The sequence below is a fragment of the Podarcis pityusensis genome (genome assembly GCF_964106645.2).
Source record: "Podarcis pityusensis genome assembly, chromosome: 8".
NCBI classification, from domain to species: domain Eukaryota; kingdom Metazoa; phylum Chordata; class Lepidosauria; order Squamata; family Lacertidae; genus Podarcis; species Podarcis pityusensis.
Window position 1 is genome coordinate 14,490,092 of NC_138033.1, and position 18,099 is coordinate 14,508,190.

At 46.2% G+C, this 18,099-nt stretch overlaps 1 protein-coding gene across 1 annotated transcript; it reads left to right on the forward strand.

Moving 5' to 3' along the window:
* The first annotated feature begins 10,264 nt into the window (after nucleotides 1-10,264).
* LOC308484413 (phospholipase A2 inhibitor gamma subunit B-like) lies at nucleotides 10,265-16,932 on the forward strand. Its single transcript, XM_081019352.1, has 5 exons — nucleotides 10,265-10,674; nucleotides 12,027-12,143; nucleotides 13,716-13,865; nucleotides 14,854-14,991; nucleotides 16,449-16,932. The coding sequence occupies exons 1-5, from the start codon at nucleotides 10,626-10,628 to the stop codon at nucleotides 16,667-16,669; spliced, it is 675 nt and encodes a 224-aa protein (XP_080875478.1). The 5' UTR covers nucleotides 10,265-10,625; the 3' UTR covers nucleotides 16,670-16,932.
* Nucleotides 16,933-18,099: the final 1,167 nt, after the last annotated feature.

Here is an 18,099-nt window from a genome sequence, read left to right on the forward strand (position 1 = left end):
ATTTTTCAGGGCGCTTCTCAGGGTGCTGTTTCCAGACTTTTTCCAGTCAAAATGTTCCTCAAATGCACCAAGGTGCTGGATTCTTCAGAGCTGCTTCTCTGCAGGCAGACTTCGTCGCAAAGCAACAGGGCAGCCACTGCAAATGAGAGAATTTATAATATTCAAAGGGCACAGCCCTGTAATCAAAATACTAATATAACAAATGATACCCGAGGTATGGGAATTGATTCCTGTTCCCTTGCTGATTAACCACGCAGGTGCATCATTTCAATTTACCTTATACAAGGTGATAAGCATGCAGAAATATTATTCAGCTATCTCTTTTCTGACTGACTCCATTCTACTGGTTCTAAACCAACTCATTTTGGGGGCTATGTCCACAGGAAACATGTTGACCTTTCAAAATGTCCTGCCTTGCCCTCCAGTGGTATTATGGCAAGCCAAGAGAGTTGTGTGCATCCTTGAGTGCTGCCTCCCAATGGTGATAGAGGTAATTAATGATCTGTTGCCTTCTTGGAGAGTTCCCAGCCTTCCCCTATATGGCGCTGTTCAGTTGTTGTTTGACTCATCCCCCCTGACCATTGGCCATGCTGGTTGCGATTTTTGGAGTCCAATAACATCTGGAGGGCACAAGGCTGAGGAAGGCTGCACTGTTAGGTGAGAGGTGAAGGAATGTCAAGGACTGTGCTGAGGAGGGCTGCACTGAGGAGGAATGGTGGGGGAGCCATCCCCTCCCCCTGATTCTGATCCTGATCCTGAATCTTCCCAGGAGCAGGGGGACAGTATAGATTTGGAACAGTAGTTTGCAGAGGGGCAAAGTTCAGAAGGCAGAATCTGGGAAATGCTGGATGGGGAACAACTAGGAGATGAAACACTGGAAGAGAGAGGGTTAACAGATTCACAGTCATTATACAGCATTCTTCTGCTCTCCCCAAGGTTGAGAAGAGCTCAGAAAGTCTCAGAACAGAAAGCGCAGAGGGTACAAGCTCAGATTACAAAATGCAGAAGTAGATTAATAGAGACGGAGGTGGTGTGGACCTTAATTGGGAGCACCACCATTCTAGGAGACGTGTCCTTTATTCTCTCACTGTAATTATTAAAGATTCTAACTGGTAAGATGTTCCTTTTGTCTGATCCTTTCTTTACTGTCATGGGGGAGGAAGCCAATTCCCCGAAGCCTGACAAGGAACTTGGAAGCTTACCAATGTACCTGGTGATTGGTCAGCTATGGGTCAAGGGTATCCCTGTACACTGGATGGAATTTACCTGATGTGGGTGAACCCTGGTGGGCTTCACTGGCAGTGGTACACATGATAGGCAACAGTAGCACTTCAAGCAGTGTCAAGCAGCTTGGGCAGACAACTAAAATTTCCCACAAATCACTGGGTTGAGGCATGATGCCTCAGAAGCATTGCGGGAAATTTAAACAGCAGCTCTCAGCATCCCCCCAGCCACCCTACCTAGAATTACTTGCGAGTGGCAGGATGCAACATGCTCCAAAAGTATTTCTTCTCTCTCTGGATTTGGCTTCTTCCACCACCTCTTTGATTCCATTCTCTGATTGGCTCAGAAACCTGGAATATCATTGGCCTTCTGCCTCCTGGTGCTTCTAGAATCTCTACAACAGGGGGTCCTAAGCTGTGGTCCATGGACCAGCCATGGCCTGTAAGTTTCATTCAGGTGGCATGACTTTGAAAATACAATTAAGAATCATACAGTGTCTGCCACAGCACTTTACAATTGCTACAATGGATTAAAAAACCATGGCCATCAGTAATTTTCAAGAAGTCCAGCCACTGCTCTAGAGAGCATGGGGTGGGGTGAAACTATGAAAGAATTACTAAATTCAAGAAATAGAAACATACTTGTGAGCAAGGATGGATCCTGCAGCTCTGGGCTGGGTGGAATGTAAGGTGTGCATAAACCAGGGGTCCCCAAACTAAGGTCCACGGGCTGGATAAGGCCCGAGGGCCTTGTTTTTCTGGCCCGCAGCAACCCCCGCCACCTGCTCTTACCGGCACTGTGCTGCACAGCTGCCCACTTCCGGGTCGGAGGAGCACCGGAAATAGCTTGTGCACATGTGCAAGTGTTATTTGGGCATGCGCATGTGCAAGCATTATTTTTGCATGCACAACCATTATTTCTGGTGCACATCTGGGTCGGAGGAGGCCCATACACATGCACACACACACTATTTCCAGTGCTCCTCCAACCTGGAAGTGTACCAGAAATAGCGTTTGCACATACGTATGGGCACACACTCCCCCGCCCTCCGGCCCGCCGCACGATCGATGCTAGAGACACCGGCCTGAGGCATGGTAAGTTTGCTGACCCCTGGCATAAACTGATAACAACATGCAACCAATCAGCTACAACCAGCCATGCCCTGGCACCCCCTGATCTTTCGTTCCACCGGCAAAAATGAGAGACCTATCCACGGGACACTAACACAAAAACTCATACACTATGTAAGGAAATGAAAGTTTACTGTTGCTCCTCCTCCTTTCTTTTTCATCCTCTCCCCCCCCCCCCCCGAATTTCTCTTTTCTCCACAACTCCACATTATGAACTTATATAATTTCTCCAAGTTATAACGATAAATTCTCCAACTGAATGGCATAATTCAGTTCACTACAATTCGAAAACAGAGACACTGAATACTACTGTTGTTACTCACGAAAATCTTTCATGAATACTGAATACTACTGTTTTCATTCAGCGAATACACTGAATACTACTGTTGTTACTCATGAAAATCTTTTAATAGAAACAAATTGGGCAGGGGAAGAGGCACCCTAGATTAAACCACCTAAGGTCTAGTTGACAAGAACACAGAGACTCTGGCAGTTTATCTCAAGGTGTGCTTAGCTCCCAAGGAAGCCTGTTGAGCAAGCAGGGAGCAAGGGGGGGGGGAGAGCTTTGCTACGTTGTGCTATATACTTAGTAGCAAGAGAAGTGTGTTTTAGCTATTGCTGGCCCACATGCCCTATTTGCATTGGTGAGAGTAAGTTAGAGAGTAAGCTCTGAGGTTGTTTTTGTTTTTACAAGCAAGCGGTATAAAGATCTTACAAGACAAGTGGAGTGGAGTGGAGGACTCCCTGGTCCTGAATGGGGTAACTGTGCCCCTGAAGGACCAGGTGCGCAGCCTGGGAGTCATTTTGGACTCACAGCTGTCCATGGAGGCGCAGGTTAATTCTGTGTCCAGGTCGGCTGTCTACCAGCTCCCTCTGGAACACAGGCTGAGACCCTACCTGCCCGTGGACTGTCTCACCAAAGTGGTGCATGCTCTAGTTCTCTCCCGCTTGGACTACTGCAATGTGCTCTACGTGGGACAACCTTTGAAGCTGGCCTGGAAACTGCAACTAATCCAGAATGCGGCAGCTAGACTGGTGACTGGGAGTGGCTGCCGAGACCATATAACACCAGTCCTGAAAGACCTACATTGGCTCCCCATACATTTCTGAGCACAATTCAAAGTGTTGATGCTGACCTTTTAAAGCCATAAACCAGGGGTCGGCAAACTTTTTCAGCAGGGGGCCAGTTGACTGTTCCTTGACCTTGTGGGGGGCCAGACTATATTTTGGAAAGTATGAATGAATTCCTATGCACATTATGTGTTATAGCTAATGACTTGCAGTTCAAACCTCCTCATGTGCACAGTGGAAGTGGGCTGGATGCCAAAGCACTGTCGCTGTTGCAGCCAAGACGGATGTTCAACAGAACATCCAGTATGTTTCCGAGCACAATTCAGCTGGACTTCTGAGAGATCCCCGCCCTGCTCCAGCACGCTCGCAATTAGGAGTGGGATCAGGCAGCTCAGCATGGGGGAGCGAAGCCTCCACACCACTTCTGAGAGATTCCCGCCTCCATTCCTGCTTGCACACAAGTAGGAGTGGGATTGGGCAGCTCAGCTGAGGAGCGCCTGGCTGCCTTCAGGTGCTCTCAGCAACTATTCAGCCTGACTGCCTTCAAGGGGTTGCAGAGAATCTGAGGTGGAGGTGGGGGCTCCTTTAAACTTCTCCCTTGAGGGGAGTGCAGCTGCGAACCCCTCAATGGAAAGTGTGACGGAGCCTGCACCTCGCCAGCTGATGAGCCCGATCCAGCTCTTGTTCCCATGCAGAAGTGTGGCACCCAAAACAGAAGTAAAATTACAATATAAAAAAACCACAAGATACATAATAAAATAAAGCTAGCTCAAGCCTGAGGTTTTCGTGCACAAACATTATTGAAACATTCTTAGTAGTGAGGTTGTGGTCGACGCAAGTTAAGTCCTGTTAAGAGCTACCATCTACCCCAGTGGAGGCTGGGTTTGGACAGAGCACAATTTCTTTCAGGAACTGGCTGCTAATACACCATTTGGGAGTTCCCTCAGAACGAAATGTTCTTGCTGACAAGCATCTGTTGCTTCTGTCTAAGCTGCTCATATTGTAACAAAACAAAGGGAGGGCTGAACTTAACAATAAGCCAGTTTTTCATAATGCAGAACTCAGGCCCCATCCAAACAACACATCTAAACAGTCCTGAACACAGGACTGTGGCAGTTTATCTCAAGGTGTGCTTAGCTCCCAAGGAAGCCTGTTGAGCAAGCAGTGAGCAAGAGGGAGGGAGGGGGGAAGCTTTGCTATTGTGAGTATCTTTTTGTGCTACGTTGTGCTATATACTTAGTAGCAAGAGAAGTGTGTTTTAGCTATTGCTGGCCCACATGCCCTATTTGCATTGGTGAGAGTAAGTTAGAGAGTAAGCTCTGAGGTTGTTTTTGTTTTTACAAGCAAGCGGTATAAAGATCTTACAATACAAGTGGAGTGGAGTGGAGGACTCCCTGGTCCTGAATGAGGTAACTGTGCCCCTGAAGGACCAGGTGCGCAGCCTGGGAGTCATTTTGGACTCACAGCTGTCCATGGAGGCGCAGGTTAATTCTGTGTCCAGGACAGCTGTCTACCAGCTCCCTCTGGTACGCAGGCTGAGACCCTACCTGCCCGTGGACTGTCTCACCAAAGTGGTGCATGCTCTAGTTCTCTCCCACTTGGACTACTGCAATGTCCTCTACGTGGGACAACCTTTGAAGCTGGCCTGGAAACTGCAACTAATCCAGAATGCGGCAGCTAGACTGGTGACTGGGAGTGGCTGCCGAGACCATATCACACCAGTCCTGAAAGACCTACATTGGCTCCCCATACATTTCTGAGCACAATTCAAAGTGTTGATGCTGACCTTTAAAGCCCTAAACCAGGGGTCGGCAAACTTTTTCAGCAGGGGGCCAGTTGACTGTTCCTTGACCTTGTGGGGGGCCAGACTATATTTTGGAAAAAAAGTATGAATGAATTCCTATGCACATTATGTGTTACAGCTAATGACTTGCAGTTCAAACCTCCTCATGTGCACAGTGGAAGTGGGCTGGATGCCAAAGCACTGTCGCTGTTGCAGCCAAGACGGATGTTCAACAGAACATCCAGTACGTTTCCAAGCACAATTCAGCTGGACTTCTGAGAGATCCCCGCCCTGCTCCTGCACGCTCGCAATTAGGAGTGGGATCAGGCAGCTCAGCATGGGGGAGCGAAGCCTCCACACCACTTCTGAGAGATTCCCACCTCCATTCCTGCTTGCACACAAGTAGGAGTGGGATTGGGCAGCTCAGCTGAGGAGCGCCTGGCTGCCTTCAGGTGCTCTCAGCAACTATTCAGCCTGACTGCCTTCAAGGGGTTGCAGAGAATCTGAGGTGGAGGTGGGGGCTCCTTTAAACTTCTCTCTTGAGGGGAGTGCAGCTGCGAACCCCTCAATGGAAAGTGTGACGGAGCCTGCACCTCGCCAGCTGATGAGCCCCAATCCAGCTCTTGTTCTCATGCAGAAGTGTGGCACCCAAAACAGAAGTAAAATTACAATATAAAAAAACCACAAGATACATAATAAAATAAAGCTAGATCAAGCCTGAGGTTTTCCTGCACAAACATTATTGAAACATTCTTAGTAGTGAGGTTGTGGTCGACGCAAGTTAAGTCCTGTTAAGAGCTACCATCTACCCCAGTGGAGGCTGGGTTTGGTCAGAGCACAATTTCTTTCAGGAACTGGCAGCTAATACACCATTTGGGAGTTCCCTCAGAACGAAATGTTCTTGCTGACAAGCATCTGTTGCTTCTGTCTAAGCTGCTCATATTGTAACAAAACAAAGGGAGGGCTGAACTTAACAATAAGCCAGTTTTTCATAATGCAGAACTCAGGCCCCATCCAAACAACACATCTAAACAGTCCTGAACACAGGACTGTGGCAGTTTATCTCAAGGTGTGCTTAGCTCCCAAGGAAGCCTGTTGAGCAAGCAGTGAGCAAGAGGGAGGGAGGGGGGAAGCTTTGCTATTGTGAGTATCTTTTTGTGCTACGTTGTGCTATATACTTAGTAGCAAGAGAAGTGTGTTTTAGCTATTGCTGGCCCACATGCCCTATTTGCATTGGTGAGAGTAAGTTAGAGAGTAAGCTCTGAGGTTGTTTTTGTTTTTACAAGCAAGCGGTATAAAGATCTTACAATACAAGTGGAGTGGAGTGGAGGACTCCCTGGTCCTGAATGAGGTAACTGTGCCCCTGAAGGACCAGGTGCGCAGCCTGGGAGTCATTTTGGACTCACAGCTGTCCATGGAGGCTCAGGTTAATTCTGTGTCCAGGACAGCTGTCTACCAGCTCCCTCTGGTATGCAGGCTGAGACCCTACCTGCCCGTGGAATGTCTCACCAAAGTGGTGCATGCTCTAGTTCTCTCCCGCTTGGACTACTGCAATGTGCTCTACGTGGGACAACCTTTGAAGCTGGCCTGGAAACTGCAACTAATCCAGAATGCGGCAGCTAGACTGGTGACTGGGAGTGGCTGCCGAGACCATATCACACCAGTCCTGAAAGACCTACATTGGCTCCCCATACATTTCTGAGCACAATTCAAAGTGTTGATGCTGACCTTTAAAGCCCTAAACCAGGGGTCGGCAAACTTTTTCAGCAGGGGGCCAGTTGACTGTTCCTTGACCTTGTGGGGGGCCAGACTATATTTTGGAAAAAAAGTATGAATGAATTCCTATGCACATTATGTGTTACAGCTAATGACTTGCAGTTCAAACCTCCTCATGTGCACAGTGGAAGTGGGCTGGATGCCAAAGCACTGTCGCTGTTGCAGCCAAGACGGATGTTCAACAGAACATCCAGTACGTTTCCAAGCACAATTCAGCTGGACTTCTGAGAGATCCCCGCCCTGCTCCTGCACACTCGCAATTAGGAGTGGGATCAGGCAGCTCAGCATGGGGGAGCGAAGCCTCCACACCACTTCTGAGAGATTCCCGCCTCCATTCCTGCTTGCACGCAAGTAGGAGCCGGATCAGGCAGCTCAGCTGAGGAGCACCTGGCTGCCTTCAGGTGCTCTCAGCAACTATTCAGCCTGACTGCCTTCAAGGGGTTGCAGGGGATCTGAGGTGGAGGTGGGGGCTCCTTTAAACTTCTCCCTTGAGGGGAGTGCAGCTGCGAACCCCTCAATGGAAAGTGTGACAGAGCCTGCACCTCGCCAGCTGATGAGCCCCAATCCAGCTCTTGTTCTCATGCAGAAGTGTGGCACCCAAAACAGAAGTAAAATTACGACATGAAAAACACACAAGATACATAATAAAATAAAGCTAGCTCAAGCCTGAGGCTTTCCTGCACAAACATTATTGAAACATTCTTAGTAGTGAGGTTGTGGTCGAGGCTGGGTTTGGACAGAGCACAATTTCTTTCAGGAACTGGCTGCTAATACACCAATTGGGAGTTCACTCAGAACAAAATGTTCTTGCTGACAAGCATCTGTTGCTTCTGTCTAAGCTGCTCATATTGTAACAAAACAAAGGGAGGGCTGAACTTAACAATAAGCCAGTTTTTCATAATGCAGAACTCAGGCCCCATCCAAACAACACATCTAAACAGTCCTGGCTTCCCCCACAGAATTCTGGGAGCTGTTGTTTGTTAAAGGTGCTGAGTGTTGTTAGGAGACCACGGCTCCCCTTAAAGAACTACAGTTCCCAGAGTTCCCTGGGAATAGCATTTGTTAAACCACTCAGAGAAACATAGCTCCATGAGGGGAACATATGTCTCCTAGCAACTCTCAACACTCTTAATGAACTACAGTTCCCAGAATTCTCGGGGAGGGGGAGATACTGCTTTAAATGTATAATGAAGATGGGGCCTCATTGTGCAGAAGCCCCTTGATAATGAGGAATAGGGATGGAAAGATTGATCTGTTTCCGTTTCTTTCTGTTTCTCATTTATCCAGCCTTCAGTTCTACACTTTTCTGCACCAATTCAGAATTTAGCAGTGTCAAAATACAGACCAAACTAGTTTTTTCTCTTTCTCCCCCTTTCCAGGAAACTGCCTGGCAGAGGAGCCCAATAAAAGAGAGTTTTGTTTCTGGATTGCAGTGGGAGAAATGTAAGATGAAGAAAGAAAAAAAAGTTGAGTTCTGCAAGTAGTTTGCAAGCTGGAGAAAGGGGTGTCAGAGCAACGTGAGCAGGCAGCTTGAACCCAACATTACAGCCTGGGACTTATTTGGATTCACAGCTGTCCATGGAGGTGCAGGTCAATTCTGTGTCCAGGGCAGCTGTCTACCAGCTCCATCTGGTACACAGGCTGAGACCCTACCTGCCCGAGGACTGTCTCACCAGAGTGGTGCAAGCTCTAGTTCTCTCCCGCTTAGACTACTGCAATGTGCTCTACGTGGGGCTACCTTTGAAGGTGTCCCGGAAACTGCAACTAATCCAGAATGCAGCAGCAAGACTGGTGACTGGGAGTGGCCACCGAGACCATATAACACTGGTCCTGAAAGACCTACATTGGCTCCCAGTACGTTTCCGAGCACAATTCAAAGTGCTGGTGCTGATCTTTAAAGTCCTAAACAGCCTCGGCCCTGTATACCTGAAGGAGCGTCTCCACCCCCACTGTTCAACCTGGACACTGAGGTCTAGTGTCGAGGGCCTTCTGGCGGTTCCTCCACTGAGAGAAGTAAAGTTACAGGGATACAGGCAGCAGCCTTCTCGGTAGTGGCGCCCACCCTGTGGAACACCCTCTCATCACATGTCAAGGCAATAAGCAACTATCTTACTTTTAGAAGCCATCTGAAGGCAGCCCTGTTTAGGGAAGTTTTTAATGTTTAATGCTAAATTGTGTTTTTAATGTTCTGTTGGGAGCCACCCAGAGTGGCTAGGGAGACCCTATAAATTATTATTATTATTATTATTATTATTATTATTATTATTATTGTTATTATTATTATTTTCCTGGTGTTCCTCAATTTTGTAATGTCCTTCTTACCCTGCAGTACCTATTGCATTATAGAACTATAGCATGTTGTCCTGAATTTCATTCACACCAGTGGCCAGTGTCACTGGACAACATCACTATTCCATCACTCTTTCCACATGTCCATGCACCCAGAAGGAACTTTGTGCAAATACACTGCCTCAAAGTTTGTCACATTACTCCCACAATTTCTCTGGATGCAGCGTGAGAGGAAAGGACTGGGAAGGAAGGGGGGCAAGCAAAGCAGGGAAGCCCCGGGCAAAAAAAGAGAGAGGTACACTGTGCTGGCATGTACCCCCTCAAAAAGCCAAAGAAATTCTTCTAGCCAAAGAAATCATAGAATCATAGAATCATAGAATTATAGAGTTGGAAGAGACCACAAGGGCCATCGAGTCCAACCCCCTGCCAAGCAGGAAACACCATCAGAGCACTCCTGACACATGGTTGTCAAGCCTCTGCTTAAAGACCTCCAAAGAAGGAGACTCCACCACACTCCTTGGCAGCAAATTCCACTGTTGAACAGCTCTTACTGTCAGGAAGTTCTTCCTAATGTTTAGGTGGAATCTTCTTTCTTGTAGTTTGGATCCATTGCTCCGTGTCCGCTTCTCTGGAGCAGCAGAAAACAACCTTTCTCCCTCCTCTATGTGACATCCTTTTATATATTTGAACATGGCTATCATATCACCCCTTAACCTCCTCTTCTCCAGGCTAAACATGCCCAGCTCCCTTAGCCATTCCTCAAATGTTGGCTGGCGTGACATGGCCCACCATCACTGCAACATGATTTAAAAGCAAGGAATTCTGGTAGCTCTTGTGAGCTATCCATATTCAGCAGTAAGATTTTGGCTCCCAGAAGTTCTCATAAAAAACAGAGGGGTCAGAGGGCAGATGTTTAAAAATCTGGAGTGAAGTATAGTAAAAACTCACAAAGAACTGGGTTTGTCCAAAAGTTGGCTGCAGTAGTAATTGTTGCATATTTCTCAGATTAACTTGGATGTGACCCTCGGGTTTCTGGCAATGCTCAAAACGGGGATTGCATTGTAGTAAAACAGAGAAACATTTTCAGAGAAGGTTTCAATTCAGAGAATTTAGAGGCAGGGCGGAGAACAGAAAGCAGAAGCGCTCACCCTTCTTGGAGCCAGGGATTAAAAAGTGTGAAGACGGGCAAAAAAATTTCTAGCTTCAGAACAGCACAGTGCATTTCCGGAGATAAAGCTTGTGCACTAATAAACTTTCCAGTTGTCACAAGCCGCCTCGTTTTTGTTACAGGAGACCCACGCAGCTACTCCTCTCTAAATTGCTGATCACAGGCCTAGGAGACTTCCAGAACCATGGAGACGCCACTGCCTATCTGCTTCCTTTCAATCTTCATTGTGACAGGTGAGTAGGCTATGCTGAGAAACTTTTGAGGCTAATGGGTTTTCAAGCCTTCTAAGAATAAATAAATAAACTAAGACACAGATGTTTCCTCAACAGAGCAAGCTCAGAATTAAACAAGGCTTCATATACGGCACACATTGAAAACACAAAACTTCACTGAGGGCATCCCCAGAACTGGGAACTGTAACTCCATGAGGAGGAAACTACAGTTCTGAGGATTTGGCATTGGGGATTCAGTACACAAAGTGTTCTTTAAATATCTGGTGGGTACGCAGCTGGAGATAATTTAGTTATGAATGAGTTAGCTGATTAGTATTTGTGCCAGTATATTGCAATGGGGATAGGTATTGGCACTATGTCACATGAAGGGGTGACTTCAGGTTTGCCTACACATTACATTGATTGTACAATCTCTCTTTCTCTCCATGAATAGTTGAGCTGTATACTTGTATTCATATGTCATGTTGAACAAGTGTGGACTTGGTCTGCCTGTGTACACAATGGTTGAGCTGTACAAATATAGAAGAACCACACAACCACTTGTATGGTACATAGAGATGGCATGTATCTTATGGTTACCAGACATCCCAGTTTCCCAGGGACAGTTCCTGGATTTACAAATCTGTCCCTGGACAAAATCTGTCCCCGGAATGTCCCCGGATTTCATTTAATGTCCCCAGATTTCTATGTTAAGTGGTGTAGATTTATTAGTAGGGAATGAATGTTGCATGATTGGTTCAACGGCACAAGACACATCATATGGGGACTTCCGGTGAGGCAAAATGGCGGGTGCCACAGCAGTGAGCAGCTCCTGAAGCCAGCCAGAGCCAACTGTGCTACCAGGCAGGCTCCGGGCTGCTAAGACGGCCACTGCCACCGCCACTGCCGAGGGGGGACTGGGGACATTTTTGGTACATTGCCCTCAAATGATTGTGTAGGAGGTGGCTGATAAACTGATGCTGAAAACAACAATAGACTTTAGGTGACCCCCTTGAACGATTCTGGTTTGCATGTGAATGAGGTTCTCAGGATGGTTCTTCTGATTGGTATGTTTGCTCAGTTGTAGACCATCAGGACTAATTTCATATAGCAGAAGGTAACTGGTTTAGAACATTAGAAGTGCCTGCTGCTGGACTAGAGCAATAGTCCTCTTGATACTATCAGCCCCAGCATCCTTCTGGACTGCCTCTGATGGGTTTTCTTCTGTTGCATTTTGAAATGTCAAACTTTCTAAATTCCCCTGAAACAGAACTTGATGAAGGGTGGTATGCAAACATTTAACAGTGATAAACACACATACACAACAAAGTAAACACAGTCAGATTTAACTTTCTTATTTTCCCTGGTTTTAGGGGCTTCTCTGGAATGCGAGACTTGTGCAGGCGCTGGGAATACCTGCAATGGACCTATGGAAACGTGCTCTCCTGGTTTTGACATGTGTGCTGTTACTCTGTCGGAGGCCAGACTGGGTAAGTGAATGGCACCACCAGGGTCCTGTGGACAGAGAATGGTTCCAAATACTTTCCCAGCTTCCTCTTCCATGGCCAGGACCGGTTTCATCATTCACAGTAGCAGCTCTGCAGCGTAGTAGACCAACGCAACTGGGGCAATAGCTTTGGCTTGATTATCAGGAGTTTGTGTGCCCATCCTGCTCTTTTAGCACAGGGTTACCTTCCCCAATCCTAAAACAGGGAACTAAAAGCTGCTCCTTCAATTTGAGAGAAGTTAACAGCATTGGTGGCCTAGACAGTATGAGGACTAGGACTTTCACACTGGTATTTATTATTATTTATTAAATTTATCTAACACTCTTCACCAGGAGACCACAGGGCAGTTTACAACACAGGACACATAATAAAAGGTCAATACCCCCACATATCAAAAGGCCTTTGATTGATTAACAACCAAAGTCCTGGTTAAAGAGGAATGTTTTCACCTGGTTACCAGGTGAGCTGCCCTGGGGAGAGCAGTCCACAAACGGGGAGCCACAGGTATAAGTAGAGAAACAAATCTAGTTTGTAGTTGCTTTTGTAATTAGGCCACATTCGCAGCATATATTTTAAACACTCTGATAGCACTTTAAACAATTACGGCTCCCCCCGCCAAAGAATTCTTTGCTAAGGTTATGGAGAGTTGTTAGGAGACACCCTCCCTATTCCCCTTCCCCTGGGCTACAATTCCCAGAGTTGCCTGTGCAGAGGGGTTGGTTGTTAAATTGCTCTGGCAATTGTAGCTCTGTGAGGGGAATAGGGTCCCATAACAACTCTCAGCACCCTGAACAAAGTACAAGGGTATCATAGAGCTTCAGATGTATGCCCTGACCTTAGTGCTGATCTCACCCATGAAACAGTAGGAAAATCAAGTAATATCATATTATATCAAGTAAGAGTGCTCTGAAGACATGCGGTAGGCTGGATCCAACGGTAGTCGTTCAAAACAAAACCACCAAGTTGCATCCAACTAAAGTTCATGGCCCTATGGTAGTGATATCCAACCTCCCCACTCACTTAGAAGAGCCTGGATGAGAATAATAGAGGCTATAAATGTCAATTTTCTGGAGCCCCAGTTCCATGCCACCAATTTCTAGCATCCCATCTGTAGTTATCCTTATGCCTCCCTCCTTCCTTTGCCTGATTAGAATGTAGTTGGACCATCCCATCAAGGAGCCAGGATGACTTTCTTCTTAATAACCTATTGCACCACCCTAATGCCTCATTAAAAAGCTCCAGCTAAAAGGATAGCACACTGGTCATCTGGGAAGGACCTCTGTCCTGGACCCTCAGTATCTTCTGCCACCAGCTGGACTTTCCCAACCTAGTGGCCTCTAGATGTTTTGGATTCCAGCTTCCATCAGCTCCAATCATCAGGGTTGATGAGAGTTGAAGTTCAGAAATATCTGGAGGACACCAAGTGGTGGAAGACTGCAATAGGCTTGATCGACCAAGGAAAGTGAAATGACTATTGCTCAAGATACTGAGAAGTAGGGTCAACACCACTGTGATTCTTTTTCACACATCCTGTTCTTCTTTTAATGCTTTCAGGAATGAAGATGAACTCCGTTGTGAAACACTGTGCGCAATCCAAATCCTGCAATGATGGCACCTCCATCATCAATTTGGGCAAGACAGGAGAAATGCTGAGCCAAGTGTTTTGCTGCGTTGGAGCCAAGTGCAAGACAATGACCCCCACCTGTATGTTGCTGCCATGCTCCTCTTGCCTTTCCTCACCCTTATCTTACTACTTTTCTTTTCTTTTCTTTTCTTTTCTTAAACAGAAACAACAATCAAAACCTAATTCCTCTATTCCTTCACTCTCACAATGCTCCTGTTTAATCCAATGAACTCAGTATTGGTGCATTTCATTTATTTATTTCTGTTCAATTTAATAATGGCAGGAAAAACCCCATGTACAAGGAGCCCTCCCAATTCCGTAGGGTGAGTTTTGGGATCATTCTTCTGCCCCTTGAGAATTGTATCCCTTATTCAAGAAGCAAGAGCCCCCTCAAGTCCAATTTTAAGGGTTGTCAACCTTTGGGCACCAGTGGGCATATCTGGAAATTTTAGGAAGTGCCATGGATGACAGGAATGGAATGTCACAAAATGGCTGCCATTGCACAAAATGGCAGCTGCATCGCAAAGAGCAGATAAAGCGACAGACCACAGGATAGTGCAGATGTGTACCACCCACCATCCATGGGGGGAAAACAACACCACCCATAGCAGCTATCATTAGGTATATTCATAGAGAGAAACTCATCACAAAGAAGTGAAGGCAAGGTGGTTGCCTGATCCTCGGATCCTATGACATATTGCCATGTTTACGGAGGCATGTTTAATGTAGGAGAGGCTGAGCGAGTACAAACAGGAACCATGCAAAAATCGCAAACCGTCTTCTTTGGGTTCTGGAGAAGACATTTAAAGAGATTTTTTTATGGGCTCCAAATGAGATACTGGCAGGCACATTGGAATGTGTGAGCCTCAGGTTGACAGCCCCTGCTGCATTTAAATTTAGCTTGCCAGTCATGAGCAAAGTGAGGAATGGTTTGGAAACAACCCTGTTACCCCCTCAAATGTTCTGACCCACTGAAACAGAATTATAAAATGTCTGGTCAAACAAGTGTGTGACATTGTCTTCCTGATTATCTTGGTGCTGTTTTTCTGTCATCCCAAATGTATGCAGTGACACCCACAAGAAGCAAACCAAATGGGAAGTTTTGCCCAGCCTGCTACGCTATGAACAGTGAATGTGAGGAGGAATTGGTTCCATGTAATGGAGAGGAGAACTACTGCCTTCATGTTTCTGGAACTACAGACCTAGGTACCTAAACACATATGTATATACAGAAGCAAATCTATCACAGAAACTCATACGGACCATTCTTGTTTTCCCATCCCAAACAGTGTAGCACCCAGTATCTCAGGCATCGCCAACATTTTTGGACTTGCTTTAAAAAAAGGGGGGAAAAGAATGAAAACTCAGAGTCTGGGAAACCTATCCAGGGACACTACTGGAGACCTTCACAGGTGCCATGGCACTCACGAGGGCCAGGCTGGCAAGGCCTGATGTATCTGGGCTGGGATCGCAGTCCATGTACTGGTGGCTTCGAGACTAGAGTACTGCAATGCACTCTGTGTTGGGCTGTCCTGGGGTGTGATTTAGAAGCTCCAGAGGGAGCATAATGCAGCAGCTGGGCTGCTGATGGGGACAGACGGCTGGCAGCAAGTGATACCTCTGATGAAACATTTCCACTGTCTGCCCATACACTTCAGGTCGAAGGATCTTATATTTGGTCTAGGACACCTCAAAAGCCTCTTCTATCCCAGCTCACCACTGAGATCCTGTGGAGGAGAGTTGCTAGTTGTGCCCCATGATTCAGAAACCTGATTGAGGCTGGATCTACGTTGGTCTTCTAAATGTCATTGAATAAAACATTCTATAATGCTTAATGGGCAGTTTTCCATTGCCAGTGGCTCGCAGCTGTACAGCGCCCTCTGGTGTCACATTTTAATGATGCATTTTTTTAACGTTATAAGTGTAGATCTGCCCTGGCTTCAACTAAAAGATGGGCATTTAGTATTGCCCAGCGGTGGAGCAAGCATATTGGAGCGGGGCCAGCCGCCTGCGGGGGTGGGGCCAGCCACCCGTGGGGCCTCTGAGGAGTCTGCCTGCCTCCTCCCACTCAGCCACCCTACAACTTAGGGGGAGGCGGCTGGTGGACTGTTAGAGCCTGCGGGCACCCAAGCCCAAGCCACCGAGTCACTCCCAGGAGAGACACATGGCTTGGGCGTGGGTCCCGTGGTGAATGCCTCCTGGCAGTTTGTCACACCCCCCCCAGTGGTGACACCTGGGTCAGCTCGCCCCCCCTTCCTCCTCCCCTGGTATTGCCTAGTCCAGTACAGAATCAGCAGGCATTCTAACATTCAGAAGCCGTTTTTAAAAATGTCAACAGTCCTACTTTTAAGATGAGCCAGCCATTTCTTAACTGTTATGAACTGGATTTTGGTATGGGGAGATGCCCGGTGGCATTTTGACGAGGTTGGCATCAGGCGGACGTGGCGACAAGCCTTGCAAGCGTGAACCGTACTGAGTCCACAAGAAAATGTCACGTGGAAGTTGGGTGTGATAGCTTTGGTCCTCTCTGCCATGCACAAAATCAGGAGAGATTGGACTTCTCTCAGTTCAATTTGTATCCCATCACCATAGGAAAGGGGTAGATGGCTATCACAGTGCATCACATATTGTTGACTGGCAATCTTCTGCAACCCTCTCTTTAGGAACATTAGCTGTTAAGACCACCATGAAGGGCTGTACGAACTCTCCAACCTGTGAGGAACTGAAAGAACATTCCGGCTCTATATCTGGGATCACTGTTACTTCCTTAAGCAGTTGCAGGCCAGCTGGCAGAACCTCTGGAGGCCACAGGATCGTTCCAGGATCATTTGGACTCTTCCTTGCAGCCCTTGCTGGCCTCCAGTTTGTGATGCACCTCCCATGATTTCGCCCCCTAGGGTGTCTGGCTTGAGGAATTCCTTGCTGCCGCTTGCTTGCTTGCATATGCAGACTATAGGCTTTCCAGAGCTCTCACTGACCTCAGCAAACACCAGGGATAGGGCACCAAATATGGGCCTTCTAGACCTCTCTATGTGGCCCTTTGCTCCCTAACCTTCTTGAGTGTTTTTGTCAGTCTGGAATGAACTTAGCTCAAATACAGCCGCAACACATGGCTAATAAGTATGGTAAATGTATTATTAGTTGTAATAAAAAAAATCCTTCCAGTAGCACCTTTAAGACCAACTAAGTTAGTTCTTGGTATGAGCTTTCGTGTGCAAGCTTGCACACGAAAGCTCATACCAAGAACTAACTTAGTTGGTCTTAAAGGTGCTACTGGAAGGATTTTTTTTATTTTGACTATGGCAGACCAACACGGCTACCTATCTGTAACTGTTATTAGTTGTAGTTAGAATATAATCCAAAATTTACAATTCATAAACATCGTTATATAATGTATGTATAAGTCCATAAACAAGAAATAATCAACGTAATGAATTGCTGTCAGGGAACACCACGACGCAGGCAGAATCCCTTTCAATAGATAATGTCCAACAGTATTGCACTGGTGGTTGCTCCCGTGTGTAGAATTCAATAATGAATAGCAAACAAGCAGAACAGTGTTTCTGGATTAAATCAACTGTTTCGAGAATGAATCTTCATCAGCTAATAATAAAATTAAATACGTTACATACAATGTATGAAAACAAAAATAGTAGCGACCAACCTGAATATTAGATAATAAATAAAAAATGAACAAATGTGGAATACATACCAAATAATTTGTAATAAATTATCAATTCAGGTAAATGTGATACTTATAGACCAGTGCTAACTGGTATAGCCAACTGATGCTGGTAATACAGATGTATTGAACTTTTAAGGCTGTATCAAATAACACGCAGTTAAAGGAAATTTAAAGGTACAGTGTATCAAATTTGGCATCACAACGCAAAGTAAAACCATATGTCACAGACTTTAAATGAAATGGAATGAACTTAGGGCCTGATGTGCACAGCACAGCAATGCATACATTAGGTGGGCGTGTACATATATTACATATATTACATGTATTCATGAAAAAATGCCTTGTATTAGGGAAAATTGCTTGTAAAAAAAGGTGTATATTGGGAAAACAGCATACAAAAATGTGTATAATGGTCAAAACTGCATACAAAAATGGCTATATTAGGAAAAGCTTTCATAAGCATGCAAATAAATTTGCATGTGTTTTGTTGTTGCTGCTGCTGTAAATGCAAACTGCTATGGCAATGTGGAGAACAGAATTAAAGATTGGGAAAATGAGAAACAGATTGGTCTGCCACCTGCTTTTGTGGAAATTTCCCTCATGATTTAGAACTTTGGAGCTTGGAGTCT